This window comes from Megalopta genalis, chromosome 13 (genome assembly GCF_051020955.1).
Source record: "Megalopta genalis isolate 19385.01 chromosome 13, iyMegGena1_principal, whole genome shotgun sequence".
Classification (NCBI taxonomy): Eukaryota; Metazoa; Arthropoda; class Insecta; order Hymenoptera; family Halictidae; genus Megalopta; species Megalopta genalis.
In genome coordinates, this window is record NC_135025.1 from 11,097,210 (window position 1) to 11,120,639 (window position 23,430).

General features: G+C 34.8%; 3 protein-coding genes and 1 long non-coding RNA gene across 8 annotated transcripts in view; 2 read left to right on the forward strand and 2 right to left on the reverse strand.

The window, feature by feature from the left end:
- pns (DENN domain containing pinstripe) overlaps positions 1–14,684 on the reverse strand; it is a 61,064-nt gene extending 46,380 nt beyond the window's left edge. For 4 of the 5 annotated variants that reach the window (XR_013034666.1, XM_076525885.1, XM_076525886.1 and 1 more), the window contains exon 1: positions 14,377–14,684. Coding sequence is in view for 4 of the 5 variants with exons in the window: in XM_076525885.1 (XP_076382000.1) it covers positions 14,377–14,494 (118 nt within the window). In the remaining variant the exon portion in view is untranslated. The remainder of the gene's footprint in view (positions 1–14,376) is intronic. The other variant, XM_033478052.2, reaches the window with a different exon arrangement.
- Positions 14,685–15,638: 954 nt separating this feature from the next.
- Positions 15,639–18,912, forward strand: LOC117224886 (coiled-coil domain-containing protein 22 homolog). Its single transcript, XM_033478084.2, has 8 exons — positions 15,639–15,816; positions 16,264–16,435; positions 16,517–16,817; positions 16,895–17,139; positions 17,236–17,652; positions 17,723–18,163; positions 18,243–18,413; positions 18,493–18,912. The coding sequence occupies exons 1-7, from the start codon at positions 15,764–15,766 to the stop codon at positions 18,360–18,362; spliced, it is 1,749 nt and encodes a 582-aa protein (XP_033333975.2). The 5' UTR covers positions 15,639–15,763; the 3' UTR covers positions 18,363–18,413; positions 18,493–18,912.
- Positions 18,899–20,695, reverse strand: LOC117224887 (uncharacterized). The gene is made up of 2 exons (XM_033478086.2): positions 19,401–20,695; positions 18,899–19,325 (listed from the first exon to the last, which is right to left on the reverse strand). The coding sequence occupies exons 1-2, from the start codon at positions 20,442–20,444 to the stop codon at positions 19,041–19,043; spliced, it is 1,329 nt and encodes a 442-aa protein (XP_033333977.2). The 5' UTR covers positions 20,445–20,695; the 3' UTR covers positions 18,899–19,040.
- Positions 20,692–21,619, forward strand: LOC143260459 (uncharacterized). Its single transcript, XR_013034672.1, has 2 exons — positions 20,692–20,891; positions 20,963–21,619. It is a non-coding gene; the product is annotated as an uncharacterized LOC143260459 (long non-coding RNA).
- Positions 21,620–23,430: the final 1,811 nt, after the last annotated feature.

Below are 23,430 nucleotides of genomic sequence, written 5' to 3' on the forward strand. Positions count from 1 at the left end.
ACGTTTTAGAAGGTTATGTCAAGGTGTACGAAGGTGTTAGAAGGTGTACGAATACCTCGATTAAAACATCGATTAAAAAGATGAAATCTGGCATCGTAATTCAATAACTGCTCTATTATCCGAACATTCTCGTTACGCTGCCAGTCCGGATAATCTATGCTTGCAAGAAAAGATTTTTCCATAAAAAATGCTGGTCACAGTTTTTGGCTTGATAATATTCTAGCTGGACGAATTCAGCGACTATACTATACTATAATCTTACACCTTGAAACAACGCTAAAATAATTTTGGTCGCGGACCACATTCTCAGACTTGATTCTTAAAATCAACAGAGTTGATTTCTCCCTTAAAGTAAAAAAGAAACAGACACGAACGAAATACGAATAAATTCTTAGGTAAGTCTACTGATCACTTCACCGGGGTTCCCCTGTAAGTAACTGTTTTACTATCCGAACATAATCAATGTTCTGCCGTGTATTGATCGAAGATGGTTCGCTGTATCAAATTAAGTACCTGATCGCGCGAGTCATTTATAGAATCGTCAATTAGGTATGCTGCAACCGGGCCAGAAGTCATCAACCGTTCAGTCATATTCGCGGCGCTCGATCGAAGGAGCCAGCGGAAGATTAAGTCCACTCGGCGACTTTAATTGCTACCATCAACCGTTCTACGGGACTAATCTCCGCTTCGGAATTCCGTGAACGAAGTAACGACGATAATCCAATGGCCCGTGCAATTTGGCGATCACCGAGAGCCAACGAAATAGTGTCAATTAGTCCCGTAATTCCTTTCTCCTCGTCGCGTGCTATCAACGTGTTTGCCGTTTGCGCTTTATCATTCGAACGGAAATGAAACTCTATGCCTACTCATCTTTTTTAAGCATTCAACGTTCTCAGGATTTATGCCAGAAAATGATTCCCAGTCTGAAAATCTTATCAACTTTAAACCTCAAGTGCTGTCACGAAATTCTGTTATAAACCGTTTAAATGGAAATGACGAGTCTCGTCCGCGAACAATTCCTGTGCCGAACTCGAATTTGATGGTTTCGAAAAATATCCCCATAATGCATAATTTATTCACTAGTGGTCAATTAAACACGTGGCTTATTATTTACTATGATCTGTTTTACCATTTGTTCATTTTGGACACAGCTACATGGCTTCAAAGTAGCCCATCTCCAAATCGTTCTAAATTTATATTATCGTTTATAATTATTTTGTTCTTTGAAAATAAATAATTTTTGCAGAATTTCATGTACATACTTGGTATGTACTTGAATTACGTCGCAGGATACTATTTTATCTCTTACATTTTTTGAGTTATGTCCAATTGAATACGTTGAATTTTCATTTTATTTTGTAATTACGAGTTCGATGGAGTTCAGTGTTCGCTTTGATCGCATTTTGAAGGGTGATGCCTTACATTAATAACAAAATAAAAATTGGCTGTTATTAACTGCTATTGGAGAAATCGTCTAATAATAATGCCAAAATGGCACGTGCCACGAACGCTATCTAGTTACGCGAGATGTTTTGAATAGGTTGAGTAAAATATCAATATTTCAACTATTCGCATTCTATTAAAACTAATGAGATTAATTATTTTTAATAAAAAAATTAAATAATAAATTATTAATAAATAAATTATTTTTTCTTTGAAGACTTTTGCATATATCCGATCCGTTCATGTCGAGTATGAGGAAAAGAACGATCAAGAAATCGAAACCATTTATCAATAGAACACTCGAACTACTGGTTTCGGAACGATATTCGTAACATGAAAATGGAGAGGACGTTAAATTGAATTGAATCGAATTGAAAACAAGAATTTTATTTTTAAAAAGTTTGTTTATAAACAATTAAACAGCATTTCGTTTTCATTATTCTATCCCAACAAAAGCTCGAATATATGTACTAGTAATATAAAACGAAAAAGTAAAGCTTAAATACATAATTTTAGTTGTTATATGTTTTTTCCTGCCTTTTGTACGGAAACCAACCACCGTGCGACGCCCGGCGCATATCTAAATGTTTAAAGACAACGTAAATTTCTTCTAATTGTTAAAAACAAAATCATAATATCTATGCGTTCTCTTGTCCTTTATTCCATCTAAAGTTGTGTCATTATAGATATAATCAATTATTAGAAAATAAACAATATTAAAAAGGAATTTATATAGTTTGTAAATATTAGGTCTACCGGAAAGTTCTGTCCGTTTTTGAATTGAAATATAACACAATTTTCATACATTTAACCCTTTCGCTACGGGCGGATTTTCCGCCGCGGTACTTCTGCTGGACGGCGCGCTGCGACATCGCTGCACGCTACAAGACGCCGATCGTTGCGGAGGTACCGCAGCGGAGAACCCGCCCGTAGCAAAAGGGTTAATCCAAATAAAGTTGAACAAAATTGAAAAAAATAAGGCATATCTATTTATCCGTTGTTGAGAGAAAAATAAGGTGAATTAGCTTCCTGCAGTAAGCACTGACTTTATTCGCTACAAACGATCAAACTTATGGAGGGCCACTATAGTGGCCCTTAGTACCTCGATGGCATCTTATGGAGGGCCACTATAGTGGCTCGTAGTACCTCGGTGGCATCTTATGGAGGGCCACTATAGTGGCTCGTAGTATCGAAAGGGTTAATAATATTTATTGTAGAATATACTTTCCATCGTTACTTATGACTTCTTGCCAGTGTGATGGCAACTTGTAAATGCCATTCTTAAAAAATGATTTATTTTTAGAGGCGAAGAATTCAACTAGTGCTTGGTTGACATCAGCTTCAGTTTTGAATTTTTTTCCTGTAAAAAGTTTTGCAAAGAGAGAAACAAGTGATAATCGGAGGGTGCTAGGTCTGGGGAGTAAGATGGATGTGACAGAATTTCCCAGCCTAGCTCTGCGATTTTCTGACGAATCGCCAAAGCAGCATGTGGTCTGGCATTATCATCGGTAGCCATGATTTCACGATCGCGTCTCACTTAATAATGACATGAGACATCTTTGTTTCAGTTTATTTAGGAGAGTACATGTGTGTAAATGCAATGATAAAGAGAGATAGTCATATATGTCTCAAATCAACATGTGCATATGGATTGAAACTTGAAGTGACACTATCGGACAGAACTTTCCGGTAGACGTAATATAAATAAAGATAGTAACTGCGTTTATACAAATGTATTAAATAAAAAAAAAAAATCATAAATATTTTAGTTTTACTCTCTGATAACTCCTCGCACAAAGTTGCGCTAAATTAAATTGTCTGCACACGCACGTTTCTTTGAAAATAAATCGTAAGTATGTTGTACTTTATTATTATACTTTATACGTTATACTTTAATTATTATTATTATTAGTAGTAGACTGCTGATGTTTATGCATTTATGATATTTAGGTATTTTTCAATAGCTAAGAGGTGCATGTTAAGAAATATTAATGGCTAGATTGCGGTTGTTATGCATTTATGACATAAATGAATAGGAGATATGTAAAAAAATGAAAACGTCAGAAGCGGTTGAAAATATTGTTATGTTGTTCGAACTTATTGGAACTGTTATGAAAGGAAATCAATTTCTATTCTTCTTCAGCTTGTTGTAATCAGGATAGACAATTGTTATTTTGCACGAGGATCCACAACCTACTAACCGGTTGCGCTACAACAACAATTTAAACTCGTGATGAACATTTAACACGCGATCTACTAAATACGAATGTTATTCGTTTCTTCTGGCACAAAAGAAAATTTGATTCTTCTGTTATCGAATTCTCGGAATGAAATTCTCATTCTATCAAGGAAATTATTAAGAACGAAATAGTGCTAATCAATCCAGCTGAAAGAAAGATCATAGCGCAAAGGGTTAATGACAGTGCTATCTTATTTCCACGAAAAGGAATTATATCTATGTATATTGAATTAATTTTCCGTTCTGGCTTCTATGAAATGATCCGAGGAAATTGTGATTTGCATTAAGATCCGCAGTCTAATTGTTATCTTAATTTTGAATACCGATAGTCTGAATTAATTAATGAAATTACAATGATTAGTGAACTGCGAATTTGTATGGAGAATGAAGATTATGCGTGTTAATTGTAAGACACAAGGGCTATATAAACAACTATTTCCTTTCAATGTTTCGAATTCGATCTACTAATTTTTGTAATAAATGCATAAAATACGCAGCCTAGTGATTAGTAATGTTAATGACACTTTATTAAAATTTGATCTAGCATACAATGAATTGTATACGAGAAGTTTTACTGAAAGCATCATGGATCAGAGTGAAACCTCGATTATCAAAATCTTTAATATCCGAACTGTTTACAAATCAATCGTTTAAAAATCAATGAAGTACTTTAACGCCGTCTCTAAATAACAGTTCTATCATCCGAACGTTTATATTTTCTTGATCAGCTCGGATCATCCAAGTTCGAACGTAATTCAACGTGATGCACATTGTTTTGATGAAAGTCTATCAAATTTATAAAAACGAGAAATTTTAGAGGTATCGTCCGAATTATTAAACTTGTCGTATCTAAACACGTATTTATACGAAAAACGAAGACAATATTATTCGATTCTAATGTTACTGAAATGATATAGATAGCTTCTTGGTGATCGATATAGAAAATTTTAACTTAAGAGTTAAGAGTTAAGACTTAAGAGTTAACAGCGACACCTAAAGGATTATCAACAATCTGTAAACACGCTGCAATTGTATTCCCGTAATTAATAGCGTCAGTTCGAATGCCGTTCTTACTAGGCCACCGATAGCCTATTACCGATAAGATACTGTTCCGAACAATGATCACGTCATCACGCATCAAAATATTGTTTTCTGTAATGAATTAGTGTTATCAGGAACTGATTAACAATAGTTATCTTCTCTCGAATCATGGTTATTCAAAGATGTGACCGATAGTGACTCTTATTAGTATTCGGATAGAAAATAAAAAATAACTGTGTTAAAACAGGAATAAACAACTTGAATTTTTTCAGATGATAAAGAGATATGTCTGCTAAACAATTACTAGAATACTTTTGTTGATTTTGCTATTGTTTGGAATGACAAAAAAAAATTAAAAAATTCCTATTTTTAACTTTTTTATCTGAATCTGTAACGGAATTTTAAAAAATGCGGCTCGTAGAACTCGGTAACTTACCGAAATCGGTTGACTTTGACACGAGCTATAAACAATTTAAAAATCGCGAAAGTCGCAGTTTTGTCCCGAATTTTGACACTTTCATCGCTTGTAGCTTGTTTAACCGGGTTAACCGATTTCAATGAAATTTTCAGCACGCATGTAAGTTACCGTGATCTACGAAAGGCATTTTTTGAACTTTCGTTCTAGACTTAGGTAAAAAAAAGTTTTAAAAAATTAAAAAAATTAAGAAGTTAAGAAAGTTAAAAAAGTTGAAAAAGTTAAATTGTTTTGTCATTCCAATTATGTAATAGCAAAATTGAAAAAAGGTATATTATTTATTGTTTGGTAGACTCAAAAAAAGGCCTCTAAAAAACAATTCAAGTCGTTTAGTCCTGATTCAAAACAGTTATTCCGTTTTAAAAGGTGTCCAAATATTAATAGGAGTCACTGTATTTACCATATTATCGAAATCCTTCACTGATTCGTTCGTAAAACTCTTTGGATGAGGTCGAGCATAGAATACATACTTCGGAAGATTAGTTCAATGCTCCTACTAACCCTAACTACTTGACGAATTCGTGTTGGCAGCTGCACCCGTGGCGTTATCGCATTCTATCAATCAAAAAGCACCATTTAATCGTTGGTTCGTGTGTTTGTTAAAATGCGCGGCCACTGTTCGTACGATCTAAGCGGGCTTATGTCGTCGAGAACATATTGAAAATGATATTGATCGAGTCGAATTGTGTATACATGACACAAATTCGTCGCTTCCATTCTTCATTGATAACAAATCGTGCTTTTTCAATCAATTTGATGCACATTCTTTTCGTTTTACGTTCGATCTGTCATTGTTTCAAGTAATTGAGCACTATTTTTATTTGCAAATATTAACATTTTTCGACGAAACTTTGAAGATACCTTTTCTAAATTGCTACAAAGTTGTCGCAAAGATATTTTTTCATATGTTCGAAAACGTTTTGAAAAATATTTGTTTTCTTGAAGGATATTCGTTTTGGCAGCCACTGTGTTTGTAAATGTCAACATTACTTAAACGAACTTTCAGAAAACCGTCTTTAAAATGCAACAATGTTGTCGCAGAAATATTTTCTAATAAATTCAAAAAATTTTTGAAAAACAAGTGTTATACATTGTTCTAATTTCCACTTTGAAATATAATTCTTTGAAAGATCTTTGCTACCACGGTCACCGTGTTTGCGGATAGCAACGTTTTCGAACCAAATTTACCAGAAACATTGTTCATAATACGTTCATAATACAAAGTCATCGTAAACATATTTCCCGAAAAGTTCGGAAACATTTCGAAAAATACTTCAAAGACGACGCTCTTCGCTCTATATTTTCGTCATTACGTTTGCTTTGGTGAAAATTTATTTAAAATGATGAGAAGTTTATTATAAGAATGTTCTATTGAAGTGTGATTCATTCTGTAATTAAACTTTCAAAAATAATATAAATTAATAACACATTATTAATTCTATCCTATTGAATCCATTCTATTGAATGGAGATTATAGAATTAATTGATGAAATAATATTCCCACAATAATAAGAGAATTTGAATAGTTTGAGTAACGCGGAGTTATCCCTATTAATCCTAAGAAATGTTGAGGGAAAGAAGTTAAATTAGCTCCGATAAATATTATAATGTATTAAAAATTTAATAATTTTTTATTAAATAATACTCCAGTAAAAATTTGAAATCAATGAATTAATTTCGTATCCGAAAGGTCTCTAGATTAATTTCGTGTCTCTCTTTCGCGATGCAGCTTCCGTGGACTTCACGGTTGCACTGGTGCATCTGTTGCAGCTGCTCCCAGCATGAAGTATCTTTAGAATGCTCCCTGTTTCTTTGTCGCGGGCCGCTTTATCCGGCAACGGCCGTTTCCAGAAAAACTGCAGGAAACTTCCGAGCCATCATGTGGATAATCCGCCCACATTGTATGCAGCTCCTTTTTTACTTTCGCTCGTGCTCCGAATCGATCCTGCGAAAGGAAATCTTTTTCTCCCACAGATGAAATCGCTATGCCGTCGTTTCTGGTAGACTCGAGAAATTCCGGGAACACGCAGGTAAACCGAAGAAAGTAAGTTCTCGTTACCGAGACTTTTTATTACCCTAATAATGTTATATTAAGCTGTTATATTAGCTGTATTACCTACATTTACGCTCTCTCTTATGATTAATTATTTGCTACATTGATTTCTTTTAAAGAAGATGGAGAATTAACCTCAATTTAGTTCGCCGTTTAAATCGAGCAAAATCCATTCTCCATTTTGTAAATACACTACTGTGAATAATTATAGACTTAGAATAACTTTTACATTTTTAGTGATATTTAAACAAAAAATATATAAGTTCTTTTTTAGTTTCTGTTTAAATATCACTAAAAATATAAATGTTACTTTGAGCCTACGCACACCACTGTACGTAATTTATTTATTCTGTTTCATATGGAGTTCCAATGCAATTCTAAAAATCTTGCAACGATTCTCAGAATCATTTTTGTGTTTTCTTGTAGCCTTTGTAGGAAAAGTTAACATGCTTGCTGTTAGACTGATTTGGGACCGAGTACCAATTAGAACCTGATAGCTGCAATTTGTAAAACAAATGCGCCGAGTTAGGATACGTAAATGCACTTCGCAGTTTGCACTTGCTCTATCAATAGCATTCATTTAACGCGACACGGCTAAACAGGGAGGAGGAACGAGGTCGAAGGTCACAATTCAACGAAAGAGGGAATTATCTCCTTCTTGTTTCCATTGCTCACAATTAGTCTTTGTTTCGCTGCACGGAATCCACTGCATGTCTCACAGGGATTGATAACAAAGCTCTGTACAAAAATCTACATTTTAGTAAAATTGTACTTACCAAAGTTTGACATTTTACATGTTTTCATATGTGATTGGTTTGAGCCGCTTTAAAAGTAAAGATTTTGTAAAATAATATACAGTCGAAACTATGCTTCTCTGCATGCTGTTCAGAAATAATTGTACAAAACACCTCACGGTAATGTTTTACCGATTTTTCCTTTCCACTTGAAATTGGCAAGACACTAGAACCTTTAAAACAAGAGTCCTAGAAGCGACTAATATATTATATGTTGTTTTATAACAATGACAAGATTAGATTTATTTAAACTTCGTACGATTTCTATTATAATGTAGGTATGCATGGGCAAAGAAATTATATCTAAAAAATGCGCATAAACATTTCAATAGCATCGAGAGCTGTAAAAAGATCATCAGAAACCAATTATTTTCACAAGAAAATAAATCAAGCATACAAATATTGAAAAGCGTTCAATTTAAAGCAATTATTATATTTATGTATAACGCTTTTCAGCATCTCATATACGAGTTTATTAAATAAATGAATTTTCAGTGGGCACATAATAAATAGATTGTGTATATAAATATATATATAATAAATATTTTATGTAAACACAATAAAAGATTGTTAATTGTAAGATGCAGTACCCAATTAGAAGTTTGTATTGATATTTTTTAATTCCTTTAGAGTGCCATTTATTTTGAAAGTAGCATTTTGTTTTTAAGTCGATATATTTAAGGGTTTGCGTTTTAACACGTTTAAAAATATGGATGCTAACTTTCGAGAAGATTTACTTGTATTTGTTATCTCAGGATACTGATATTTTTCTCAATATAAATAATTTCGTATAAACATTAAAAAATCACCACTTTTCATTACGGTAAAGTGACTTAAGCCACTTTCAAAATAAATAGTTAAGAAAAATGACTGACATATATTAATTTTGTCCGACGTATTTTACTGAAGTGATGTTTTGAAAGGACAGTGATTTACTAAAATTGTTGAATAAATTACATATATAATAATAATTTATACCATGAACATATTTAATATAAAGGTTTGATTTAAGTATTTTTTATTTTAATATTCATAAAATACAAAAATAATTAGTACATTTTGAAACATAAGTATAAGTAATTTATATGAAAATACATCAGTTCAATTTAATTTTCGTCATCAATAGGAGTGATTAAGTCCTCGGAAATCGTGTTTTGTTTCAAATTTTTAAAATAACTGTAGTATATTGGGGGTATATAATTAAGCAAGTCCATCGCGTCTTTGTATTTTGCTGAAGAAACAGGACGAGATCCAGCGTATAACGGATCCATTTCTATTTGTGAATAACGCCTAGGTCTTCCTCTTTTTGGTAACAAATCCAAAATTAGAAATTCATCTTTTTCATCTAAAGTTAGTTTATAAAACATTTTATAGGGAATATCATGGTAAAATCGTATCCATTGAATTTTTAGCCAATTAACTTCGTTTTGGTCTGTATTTACTTTTCTTCTTGAAACAGATTTTTCCAATGATTGTGTTGAAATAAAATCTTTCTCCTCCATGTTGTGTACTGTGAAGGAATTAATTTCCAAAAAGGAATTATTTTCCCGCAATTAATTTCCTGAGTACAGCGACTTACGCCACTTTCAAAATAAACATGTTTGTCATATCGTTAATTAGCAAAACTTCTCTCGAACAAATCTTAATAGTTCTCAACTTATTGATTGCAAATTTTTTAAAAATGAAAAGATACCGTTCAATTGTAATTAGTGTTACCATTAACTCGATTTTTTTGAAAAAGTGACTTATGCCACTTTCAAAATAAACGGCCCATACATTGCATCTACTTATTTTGTCATAAATGCATAAAATCCACAGTCTAAAAATGCGAAAAGTTAAAAGTAACTTACATAAGTTAAAAAGGTGCTACATTAGCGATTCCAGCAACAGTATTTATTTGCTGAATTAATTGTTCTGATATCTTCACAATGAAGGCTGGTCAATGTTAACAATATCGCGTCCAGGAAAAGGAAACAGGGTCTCTAAATGTCATACCCGCTTGAGCACGACACAGTATCGTTTGCAGTGGGTAAGTATCCTTACTCTCTAGGATGTGCCCGGAGTAACTCAATCCTGAAAACTGGCGATCGTGGCCTGTCGTGACCGATGAAAGTACACTTGGTATTGAGTTACGACACACTTGTTTCGCTAGGAATTCTACGGTCGTTGAGTGCGCCACACGTGCTCGAAAAATGCGTCAGCAGCCGCGCGCTATGTGACTCTAATCTAGATAGATTTTTTATAAAACTTCCAAGCTGCTTTGCTTTCTACTCTAACATTTTCACTGAGTCACGCGTACATTCATTCTCCCGCAATCAAATAATATTTAAATTTTAATAGGTTAAAGGTTCGATTTTTAAACGGCAAGTTTAACACAAATGAGCATAATATTCTTAATCTATTTATGTACATCGTTTGCTTAATTTTTCTAGATTGAAAAAATTTTCATCGAGAAGTTCAAAAGCGTTCGGTGTTTTATTTATCAAACAAAAGAAAAAGAAAGATCAGACGAAAAAAAAAAAGGAGAGAAATAATTTATCAGTATGATAATGGCAAAGGAAGTATCTCTATGACCACTTGAAACAATGCTGTATAAAGGAATTGACGATAAGCAAAAATTGGTGTCTACGCATTCTTTTCAGAGAGCTTTTCTGAGAGCTTTGCTCTAAACGCATGTGAACCAGTTTTTGTCTTATTTTTACCTTTTAATTGTGACTGAGGATTCTAAAAAAAATTCTGTTTCTTCTCAGGGTTCTTAACCACACGTATTGAAGAATTTCTCAAATTTTTCATTCGCAAACTCTGATCGTGAAAAATGAAGTTCAACTCGACTCAAGGTACATAGATTGAGAATAAAAACGGTAAAATGTTGAAGATAGCGGTTATTTTGCTGGTTATTGTTGGTTTCACTAAATGAAACACTCGATACAAGGATGGATGGTACGCGACGGAAACTCAACATGGCCGCGAAACGTTAATTCAGGACAAGTGTCGCAGGAAGCTCGCGTGGGTTACATAAACAAGCGGCAGGAGTTTGCGAGTGGCCGCTTAACGGAACGAGCTAGCATCCAGTAGACACGTGCGTCTTTTGCCGCGGAATTTTCCCAGGAACACAGTCGGGGCAGACTGTAAAACGATCCATCCGAGTTGTTCCCGGAAAACTGGACCGAACTAGAGATGTGCAGGCTTCCTGGGAAGAAACGGCGCACATCCTGCGCCCCCATTGTTCCAAGCCACGAGTAGGCTTACAATCTGCGACGACCGTCGCCCACCCACGAATCGAATATTCATCGAAATATTAATGGCACTGACCCCGTTAAGACACTTATATGAGACATGTACGTGAAAAGAATTGCGCGAAAAAATCGCCGAAGTATTTGAAGAAACAAGAATATGAACATTTCAATTGTTTTGAGTCTTACAAGCAACAAGTATGTGCCGCCTAAACTGTAGATTGCATTTAAATATATAAGAAAAATGTGTGGATCAAATGTAAAACATTTAAACATTTAAAGAGTTTAAAAATACTGTCGTATTGCTTTCAATTTTCTAAAATGATTAGAAAAAGAAGTAAATGTGTATGTAGCTTCTGCAGCTTGCAGTTACTGTAGACAATTTTTATTTTGCATAGAAATCTGTAGTCTAGTGTTGCCTTAGGGAAATGAAAAAAGTTTGAGATTATTTAATCATATCCTGGAAGCATACAACGTAGTTAAATAATTGAAATAATATTTAATCATATCCTGGAAACATACAACGTAGTTAAATAATTGAAATAATATTTATTCAATTATTCAATAATAATTGAAAAATCTGAAACAATGGCGGTAGGATCAATGTTAAATTCAATGATTTAATCTTTGTGCACTGTTGAAAACATTTTTATTCTGGAAATTGAATTGGTTCTGGTCCATTATAGCATGATATGAGTTATTGGTCCATAAATCTAATGCGTGGGGAAAATTGATTTATGTAAATTAAAAGTTTCCAGTTTCCTTGGATAATTCTAATTTATATATACAGGATGTCCCATTTTAATCACTACATGCGATTATATCCAGAACTATTTATTACTTGAAATCCAGTATCGTTATTTTGTTCGTAAGTGTAAGCTTGAAGGACATATGAAGTTAATCATTATTTCTTTTAATGGAATCATAATTTTTTGTACACGATTCGATGTATCTTGGAATTTTGAATAAAAATGTATAACCTACTTATGTCGAAAAACTATTACTTTGGTAGATATTTTAATTTTAATACTACGAATTTTTTATGGGGTTACGTGAAGGAAAAAGCTTTTAGCCATCAGCCGACAAGTATTGAAGATATGGAGGTCCATTCAAAAGTCTCACAATGGAACTCACGAATATGGGTAACGTATTCGAACATTTGTAGACACATTAATATGTACGCAGTTTTCGCTGCTTGACTCTTCATTTTTTTTTTTAATAAAATGATATAAATTGTTGCAATTATATCATTATTTTGTACATCCTAGAAACAAAAATGCCAAGTGTTATTGAATATTACGCAAGTGTATACATATACTAATAATAGAGATTTACAATATTAAAATAAAAATATCTCCCAAAGTAATGACCTTCGTGTGTCCTTCAAGCGTACACTTACGAACAAAATAGCGGCACTGGATTACGTTTCCTTCGAAATAAAAAATTTTTGTATGAAACATTTTTTCGAAGTTCTGGAAATGGGACATCCCGTATATGTATTATAAAATACTGCTGGATATTGTATCCATTTGTTATTTGGTAAATTTTTTACCACCTCTGACAGGGATTATTTATCGTTTAACGCAATAAAAAAAAATACACAGGGAATCCGTACGCGACAAGTGTTGTCAACGGAATAATCGAATGTATGTCACAGAATGAAAAAGTTAAGTCTTTCCATATAAAAGTAAACTGATCGATCGTGTTGTGTTTATCGTGTTGCGTGCTACTAATCATTTCCGATAAAAAAGTTGTGTAGAATATTGACTCAGATTTGAATGCCATAATTGCAAACAAACGTTATCTGCAAATGTTTGGCAGTTCGATTAACACTTAATACCGTTTAGCTGAAGAATGACATCATCATTTACGGAGGGAATCTGAATATATTATATACAAGAAATGACGAGACAAAATCAGAATATGTTATATACAATTTACAGATAAACAGTTGATGAACGAAACTTCGTCTCGCGATAAATCTAAGCGAATTATTGAGACCAATTTATCCCTAAATTACTTCACGTCTAGTTAAATTTATTAATTTATTTCTTCAAAGACGATGTCAATCAATTCTTGCAACAATTAAAATCAAATTCTGCATATTTTTTAAATACTTCTATGACGAAGACAATTTCTGCTACAATATACATTATAATAAAATATTGTCATTCAACATCTTGGTAATTTAAAGATAACACGAATACATAATATTAATAAAGGTTCTATAAAATAATTTGATAACGTTGCTTACGTTGAACAATATCCGTGTTTGCGACATTTTGTTATGACGCTGGTAGTACTTGGTAAAAGGGGATTAAAAATAAGCGACTGAAAATATCGATTTAACTGACATTAAAAAACTGTGTAATTAATAATATGCACGCTAAAACCGAGCGACCATCAACAAATCAAAGTTACCTTTAACACCGACAATAGACGAAAACATTTTGCATTATTTGCTGTTGTCAGTAATTTACGTATGCAAAACATATCGAGCTTCTAGCCATGGATGCATTGGCGTAAGAACTCCACCGTATTATAAACGTGGACGCGCAGATGTTCGATATTCAATATTATTATCCCGTGTATCGGGAAGAACCTGGCGATAACGCGCGCAGGCGAAACTGTCATCGAGTTTGTCAACGGAGCCGGATTTTCTATCGAGCAGCACTGGCATCGATGAAAGTTCACGTGTTCATCACGTGCAATTAAATGAAAATCATGTCCAGGGAACCGCGAAACAGAGACACGGCGAGACGCTGAACTAAATATGCACCCTTTAAAAAATTCTGTTAATCCATCAAATTGTGATTAAGATTCATAATATCAGTATTTATGTAAACATTGCGATCGCGTTCGGGTCACATAGAACATCAGTATATTATCGTTATGTGGTTGCGAAGTACAGCGATTTCGAAAATTGCAACATCACTATCACTACGCTGCAAAAAAGATCGTGGAACGCTCGTGGTATAGATTGAACTCGTTCGAAGGTTGAACACTCGCGGCCGAGATTCGTCTTGGCAAACAGGACGCGGCGCGATAGAGACAACGCATTGACAGACATCGGGGGAAAAAGTAGAGAAGCAGCTTACCGAAATATTTGTCTGGCTCCAGGCCCGAATCTTTGTCCAGTCCGCATATGACAAAATAATCCGCGAACCTCTGTGGATGTTGCTCGGGTCCGCGCATTATTCCCAGGCTCCCGTTCATCTTTTCCGGATACGAATCGGATTTGGCTCACCGGCACGGAACACGAAACACCCTCACGAAAACGATTTCCACATCGTGAACCTCCACGAAACTGTCATTTCACGGGAGAGCGAAACAACAGCTGATGTTGACGCGAACCGAACGCAACGCACGACTCTGCGGAGTGCGGGCCTCTCGCCGCGAATAATTGATCTTTACTCGGTACCATGAAGTTCGCTGCGAAACGATGCGCGCATACCGGCGCCGATGATGGCGCGGAAATTTGAACTATGGAGCTGAGATTGAAACTGATTGAACGATGTTTTTCGTTAAGAATGATATCAAGCTGTAAATAAGTACAAATATTTTTTTAGGTATAAAGTTCCTCATCACTAAAGATCATGTTAAATTAGTTAAGTTAATAGACAAGTTTATAATTAAATAAGTTAGATATTGTTAAGTTACTACAATTAAGTTAGAACAATAAAATTGTTATACTTTAATGTCAGCGCCAAGGTCTAGACCTATGGGCTTAAAGTAGTCCAAGTTCTCATTGTAATCTTTATGTGAATAAAAAGTTCTTACAAAAAGAAAAACATAACGCGTTAAAAATGCCGCAATCAATATTTTCATTTCAGAAATCACTACATTTTGGTCCTACACCTTTCTCAGGACACCTTACATTATCTTACTTGTGTGGATGTCATAAAAAATAATTGTACGCGTGAAAATAATTTAATTGACTGTGTATTTTGTATTGGAGCGTTCAAATTAGAATTAGATGTCAGTCAATTAAAATGTTTAATCCAAGAAAATATAGTTCGATTTGATAAACAATCTCTAAGAAAAAGAAAAAGATTTTTATAGAGAATGTTAAGTAACGTACAAACTCCATCCTTATATTTTTATTACTATTTAAAATTAAATAGATTTTTTACTGATAGATAACGAAATGTAATCGAAACCTTTTTCTTTAACAACATTATTTCAACAAATTGTCATCACATCTTTTGTTTTATTTTCTCTCACTCTCGAATCTTAATTTATTTCAAGAATTTCACGGCATTCCTTATTCGTTTATACCTGCTAAAATCCGATTTAGGATGGAACAAAATGAACTTTATGAAACATTGGTAATACTGGAGAGAGGTCTGTTACGCCATCTGCATAATTGCAAAGTGCACAAATGTTTGTTCACTCATGGACAGGTTAAGACTCCTGTGACTTGACACGAATTTCTTAAAATACGATTGCGCTGTAGGGGATTTTAGTATTTTCACATTTTTACGGATGATGGAGGAGGTTGACAATATTATTATTCATTCGTTGCGTCAAATAGGCTGGTGAGTTCCTTTCAGCATGTTTTCGGAAAAGTTTTATCTCGTTTGACATTCGATGTCGACTGAGTTTTGTTACGATCAAAAGTGGGCGGTAATGTTTGTTTGAGTCGAGCGTGATATTTTTCAACAGCATTTACCTACTTGTTTTTCGTTGAGATTTCGAAATATCTGTACCATGTACACAGACGAGAAACTTAAACTCTAAAAGGCTACGAAGTCCATCTATATTTTACCGGCTAATTTTGATAATGTTTACGGAAGAATAATAATTAATAAAATTTAATATTAATTTTAGAAAAATGTATGTGATATTATTTTGTACTTCAAATACATTTTAATAATGTATTTATTGAAATAAAAATATAATTTCTATTTTACAAATAACCACTAATTTTATATACATGTTATTTACATATATAACTTTATGTCTAATTATTAACTAAATTTTAGTGACATAGAAGAGAGTATAACAAATCTGGGTGGTTTTACTACAGAGCTAGTGGTAGAAGCAACAGTAAGATGCTTAGATATAATAAGGCCAGGTCTTGGAGTATCCATAGCTTTACCTATGAATATGGCAGCCCGTTTTCGATTGGGCGCAACACTTGCTCAAGCATGTTCGGTAAGATTTCAACAAACAAAAACCATTGTAATCCAAACCACCATATTTTTGGTTTTCATTAATATCAGTTCATTAATTCAGGACTTAGGATACAAAGGTGATATTGGTTACCAGACATTTCTATATAGTTCAGAAGCTGATCTGCGAAGAGTTTTCATGTTCCTCATTGAAAAGTTACCAAAAGAACATGACAAGACTATAAATGAACCGATTAGCAATGTTGCATTATTAGAGAAGTCTATAGCTGCAGCAATATCGCAAGGCCTTTCTGCCCCATGGTTGCCACATTATTGTCATACAAAGGGATTTAGAAATAGAGGCAGAGCAAGTGTCCCTTATGTATCTGTAAATATAGAGGTACCAATAATGAGCAGTGATGAAGGTAACAATTAACATACACATGATCTAATATTACATTTGAATGCTTGATCAGATTAGATAAAAATTTCAATTATGCAGAATATCAAGACTATTGCATACACTATTTGCAACCTGTGCCTAAACAAATGCAAAATCAACAATCCTTTTTACCTTCTTTGATATCCTACAAAGCAAGAGCACATCATACTCAATCCACTAATATTATTGATCGAATAAATTGGTTAAATAAAGTACATAGTGAAAAGATTACCGACATTAACACATCGAGCGAAGTCAATGTTCTCAATAGGATTTCGATAAAAGAGACGACGAAAATTATTAAAGTAAGCTTTTTAGAAATGATGTTAATGTCTATAAGCATCCATTACTTCAAAGTACAATATCTTACTTCACCATTCAGATTTTTATTTTATATTTAGCAATCTCATGTAAAGGACGAGGGTACTTCAGAATCTACATTATCGAAACAAGAAAACGTAAACAAGATGAAAAAACAAGAATTAGAGGTAGAGAAAATCAAAGTAGAGTGTGAAAGTCTTAGAAGTAATATGGAAGAGTTGCAAGATGAAATTAAAAAATTAAATACTAGCTTAACGCAAGTAACAATCAATTATCAAAACGAGGAAAAAGAATTGACGATAAATGAGGAACAGAAAAAGATCAAAGTTCGAATTTACGACTTGCTGCAAGACGGTGAAGAAAATATTAAAAAATTGGAAACGACAATCGAAGCCACCACGAACAAATTACTTAGTCTAGGCAACCAATGGGAGAAGCATAGAGTGCCACTGATTCAAAAATATAGGCAAGAAAGAGAGAAACACTCAACGAAAGCTGTGAGTATTATCTTGGTAGCCAAGTGTAATAATGAAATTCTATATATCTAACCCTTAAATTTGTATGCAGAGTGCAAGCCAAAAAAAACTTGACGAAATTAAATTGTTAAAAGAGAAGGGAAGAGAACTTCAAGAAGAATGCCGTAACAAAGATCAACAATACTCGCAATTGGTCGCTGAAGTTCAGAAGCTTCCTAAAGAAGTCAATAGATCGGCATACACTCAACGAATTTTAGAAATAATCAATAATGTTAGGAAACAAAAAGACGACATCAATAAAGTTCTAGCTGATACACGAGAAATCCAGAAAGAGATTAATACGCTTACGGGTAGAGTGGAGAGATCGTTCACGGTGGTCGATGAATTAATATTTCGAGATGCAAGAACAAACGAAGCATCGAGGAAAGCTTATAAATTGTTGGCTACACTTCATTCTGATTGCAGTGAACTTGTAAATTTAGTCGAAGAAACAGGTGCCACTATACGAGAAATCAGAGACTTAGAAGAACAGGTAAATAATAATTCAACAAATATTAAAAATCTAATATTTGTTTTCATAATTTTACGTAATATATATGTTACTTTCATAGATTGATTCTGAATCTACGAAAAATGTCGGAGCAAATTTGGAGAGAATAACTGCTGATCTGAAACAAATGAAACAAGAAACAGCAGCATTAACTGCACAATTGCAAAATAAATCGTCGTGATTGTTATATAATTTATGGTATTACAGTACATGTCGTGATTACTGCGATCAGGTAAAGATAAGATGAATTTAAAAAAGAAATTAGTAAGATTTTTTATATAATTAGTGAAATCATATTGTCATGTTTACAGAACATTCCTTGCAAACAAATGAAGTTAGGAATACGACGACCAAATTTTCTAGTACTGTAAGATCTGAGGCACACACTAGCTGCCTATAATGCAGTCCTTTTAAGTCGATTGAGACTTAATTGTTGAATATGTACCTTGGTCTGAAAATATGTAATTTTAAATGTGCTTAAAATTTGGCCAAGTGTATGGACATACACTCATTCGATACTAACGCTCAAAGGGGACGTTATTTGTTACAGAGCCTAATAATTTTTTAGCATAAAATTTAATTATACAATTAACTTTCATATTTGTAAGGATAAGCGGCTTTGGAGAAACCCTCCTATAAACGTATGTAACACACATATAACAAGAGAAAAGAACTCTTCTAAGTGAATATGTACAAAGTATGGAAGAGAGAGATAAATAATATGTAATATATTTTTATTGTCTCTTACCATGTTCATCCTTTCAAAAACAAATTTTGTTTAAACGCAATTTATTAAATAATTTTTTAACTACAATATTATTCATCAATTATGAGAGCGTCAGACTTAATTATTGTATTTTCAAAATGTGGGTGGTCTGTATACTTCTTTTTCCTTTAATTTTCTTAATTTACGTTCTGCATGATGTTGCTTAAGAACACGTTCCATTTCTTTTTTGTCTGCTTTTTCTAGTTCCTCTATTTTCAATTCTATCTCTTCTTCATTATCAAAAAATGTCAATAGTGTTTCCTGTTTAGCCAAAGACTTCTTGATTTCCTCTACATTCTTTAGTCTAACTTCACGATTATGCATGTCTTTTTGTTTCTGTAACACTATTTCCCTTTTCTTTATCCAATCATTGTATGCCTGTAATATCAAAAAGTGTTTAAATAATTACATAATTATTTGTTTAAAATACTTTTCATTTCTTGGTTTATATACCTTTAATTGCTCTGCTACATCTATATCTGCTTGTTTATCAACAGCAAATTTTACTTCATTTTCTATTGCTTTAGATAAACTGTTTTCACAAAGTTTTTGAGTTTTCAATTTGTCAAGTTTGAGCATTACATTTTTTATTTCTTCCTCAGGTATACTTTCATTATCTTTCTGTATCAAATCAAAAACTTCTTTATATACAACATCATCTTTGACATCTTTCAACCATTCTTCTATTACATTTGATACTTCTTCATACTTTTTATATAATATTAAACCTCTTAATTGACATGTTCTTCCTAATGTGTTACACATAAGTTTCCCATAAAAAGCCAAAGTTTTTCCTACTAAATCACGTGGATCTGTGAGATCAAAATGGTCATCAAAGTACTCATTTTGAAGGTAACGTACACGTATTTTAATTTCTTCACCAGTATCTTCCTCTGGCTGTGGTTTTATCCAAACTTCAGGTTTTTCTAAATATTTATGACAAGAATAAATGGATAATGCATTAGTTATTGGATTGGTGTTGTCTTCTTGTAGCATAGGTAGTACAGCAATTTTTGCAGCACTAGCATAATCTTCCTTTTTTAAATATGTATCCATAAGAATATTATAACACTGATAATCTGGAAAAATTCCATAATTAAGTCTGTCATGCAAAACAGTCACAAGTTCTTCTGTTAAATCATTATCCAATAAGTATCTAATGGTAGCGTGATGCGTCGACTCCAATGTATTCGATGTATCGGAGGTTAACCTCAAATTATAAATTGTGGACAACAATTCTTCCACCTGTTCTTTGTCCTGTATTGTATTTGCAAATAGATCAACGTCGATCGCGCTATATTTGCCAGTAATAGAATATTTATGATCTATCTCTATGAAAAAATTATGGGGTTTAATTTTTTGCAATAATGGAGACTGAAGTCGTGCTTGCCATGCTTCTGTGCACCGGTACGCTTCAGCCAAAAACGATCTTCTCGATACTATTGTCTGTTGAAACACACGGCAACTTTTCCTTCCATATTTCAATGTTTTCAACATTTTCCACCGAATGTATTTTTAGTGACACATAACTTTTGAAAACAATTCTTGCGGATGAAAGTCTCGCTTAGCTTCTATTAGATTATATGGTTACATTCATGCCGTTATGCCTCACCATAATACAGTAGTGCCTCACCATAGTAAGCCAAGATAGGGGCAACTGACTTAGAATTATGAAGCAGATAGAGAAATCTGATTGGTTAACGCTTCACAACTAAACAGTGCTGACCTTACAGTTCTAGACAAGGAGAGGAAGTGGCGAGTGAGCAGGAGAGCACAACCGCAAGTGAAACAAATCACACCAACGATCAATGTAGCTTGTCTCGCTAAGTCCCGGGTTACCGCACACTATGACGACCCACACATAGAAGAAAACCATATGCGTATATTAGTTTTAGAGGTTTATATCAAGTAAATCTGACGCTTTAATATCGAAATGTGCAGTTCGTAAGTGGAAAATTTAGATTCCCAAAAGACTAAACTGGGGTGCTTCGGATGTAGAAATATCCGTTTTGCAGTTATTGCGGAGATATTTACAATATTCGGCCAGAGTGGTGTCAATTCACGAGCAAGACAACACACGATGGCCGCCGCTAACAGTTTTTCGCAAATATCGAGAGATATAGAGCTCGAATCGAAAATTCACAACCGAAGACCCCGAGATAAGGCATGTACAAAGGCAGTGAAATGTATTTTCAGTAGATTACTTAGTTTATTAAGACACACGATTACTTGATGTGAATTGTGTATCGGAAACACCATCTCGAGCTTCCGACATTCTTCACTACTTGCGTCACAGTTCTCTTCCAACCAAAAGATGCACCACAGCGAGCTTGCCGGTAACTATAGTTACTTACAGTCGATAATACAGATCGAAAAATTACATAGTTTTACACTTGGATTCAAAATATTTTGAATCAAAAGACGACTAAACATGGTTGCCACATTACATTCCCCGCCGCAATGTTGCCATGTGGTCAAAACCGTTTCACAAACTGAGTTTCATAAACCGATTCCTGCTTCATGAGCCCGTTCTGCCACGCGCTAGGTTACATGACCAGGGGAAGGTGGTGTGCGGGGCAGTCGTGAGCGGCGCGGCAGTTGCAGCAAGAACGCTTGTCGAATATTGTAAATATCTCAACAATAATAAAGAAATGGACATTTCTACAACCGAAGCCCCCCAGCTTAGACTTTTCTGAATCGAAATATCCAACTCCCGAACTGCTCACTCGAATATAGGCACGTCCATCTTACTTGATACGAACAGATTGATACGACATTTCTACAACCGAAGCCCCCCAGCTTAGACTTTTCTTTATTATTGTTGAGATATTTACAATATCCGACGAGCGTTCTTGCTGCAACTGCCGCGCCGCTCACGACTGCCCCGCACGCCACCTTCCGCTGGTCAAATAACCTAGCGCGCGGCAGAATATCTTCGTGACAACTGTTCGTATCAAGTAAGATGGAGGTGCCAATATTCGAGTGAGCAGTTCGGGAGTTGGATATTTCGATTCAGAAAAGTCTAAGCTGGGGGGCTTCGGTTGTAGGAATGTCCATTTCTTTATTATTGTTGAGATGTTTACAATATTCGACGAGCGTTCTTGCTGCAACTGTCGCGCCGCTCACGACTGCCCCGCACACCACCTTCGCCTGGACTAAAAACTAGCGCGCGGCAGAATATCTTCGTGACAACTGTTCGTATCAAGTAAGATGGACGTGCCAATATGCGAGTGAACAGTTCGGGAGTTGGATATTTCGATTCAGAAAAGTCTAAGCTGGGGGGCTTCGGTTGTAGAAATGTCCATTTCTTTATTATTGTTGAGATATTTACAATATTCGACAAGCGTTCTTGCTGCAACTGCCGCGCCGATCACGACTGCCCCGCACGCCACCTTCGCTTGGTCAAGTAACCTAGCGCGCGACAGAATATCTTCGTGACAACTGTTCGTATCAAGTAAGATGGACGTGCCAATATTCGAGTGAGCAGTTCGGGAGTTGGATATTTCGATTCAGAAAAGTCTAAGCTGGGGGTCTTCGGTTGTAGAAATGTCCATTTCTTTATTATTGTTGAGATATTTACAATATTCGACGAGCGTTCTTGCTGCAACTGCCGCGCCGTTCACGACTGCCCCGCACGCCACCTTCCCCTGGTCAAATAACCTAGCGCGCGGCAGAATATCTTCGTGACAACTGTTCGTATCAAGTAAGATGGACGTGCCAATATGCGAGTGAGCAGTTCGGGAGTTGGATATTTCGATTCAGAAAAGTCTAAGCTGGGGGTCTTCGGTTGTAGAAATGTCCATTTCTTTATTATTGTTGAGATGTTTACAATATTCGACAAGCGTTCTTGCTGCAACTGCCGCGCCGTTCACGACTGCCCCGCACGCCACCTTCCCCTGGTCGATTAACCTAGCGCGCGGCAGAATATCTTCGTGACAACTGTTCGTATCAAGTAAGATGGACGTGCCAATATTCGAGTGAGCAGTTCGGGAGTTGGATATTTCGATTCAGAAAAGTCTAAGCTGGGGGGCTTCGGTTGTAGGAATGTCCATTTCTTTATTATTGTTGAGATGTTTACAATATTCGACGAGCGTTCTTGCTGCAACTGTCGCGCCGCTCACGACTGCCCCGCACACCACCTTCGCCTGGACTAAAAACTAGCGCGCGGCAGAATATCTTCGTGACAACTGTTCGTATCAAGTAAGATGGACGTGCCAATATGCGAGTGAGCAGTTCGGGAGTTGGATATTTCGATTCAGAAAAGTCTAAGCTGGGGGTCTTCGGTTGTAGAAATGTCCATTTCTTTATTATTGTTGAGATATTTACAATATTCGACGAGCGTTCTTGCTGCAACTGTCGCGCCGCTCACGACTGCCCCGCACACCACCTTCGCCTGGACTAAAAACTAGCGCGCGGCAGAATATCTTCGTGACAACTGTTCGTATCAAGTAAGATGGACGTGCCAATATGCGAGTGAACAGTT

What these genes read in the sequence shown, in the direction of transcription:
- LOC117224886 (XM_033478084.2), top strand. Translation starts at nt 15,764, where the DNA reads ATGATGGAGGAGGTTGACAATATTATTATTCATTCGTTGCGTCAAATA. An exon ending in AATAATGAGCAGTGATGAAG is followed by an intron (nt 16,818 to 16,894) that starts GTAACAATTAAC and finishes TCAATTATGCAG; the next exon opens with AATATCAAGACTATTGCATA. An exon ending in TCAGAGACTTAGAAGAACAG is followed by an intron (nt 18,164 to 18,242) that starts GTAAATAATAAT and finishes TTACTTTCATAG; the next exon opens with ATTGATTCTGAATCTACGAA.
- LOC117224887 (XM_033478086.2), bottom strand. Translation starts at nt 20,444, where the DNA reads ATGTTGAAAACATTGAAATATGGAAGGAAAAGTTGCCGTGTGTTTCAA. An exon ending in ATGTAGCAGAGCAATTAAAG is followed by an intron (nt 19,326 to 19,400) that starts GTATATAAACCA and finishes TTGATATTACAG; the next exon opens with GCATACAATGATTGGATAAA.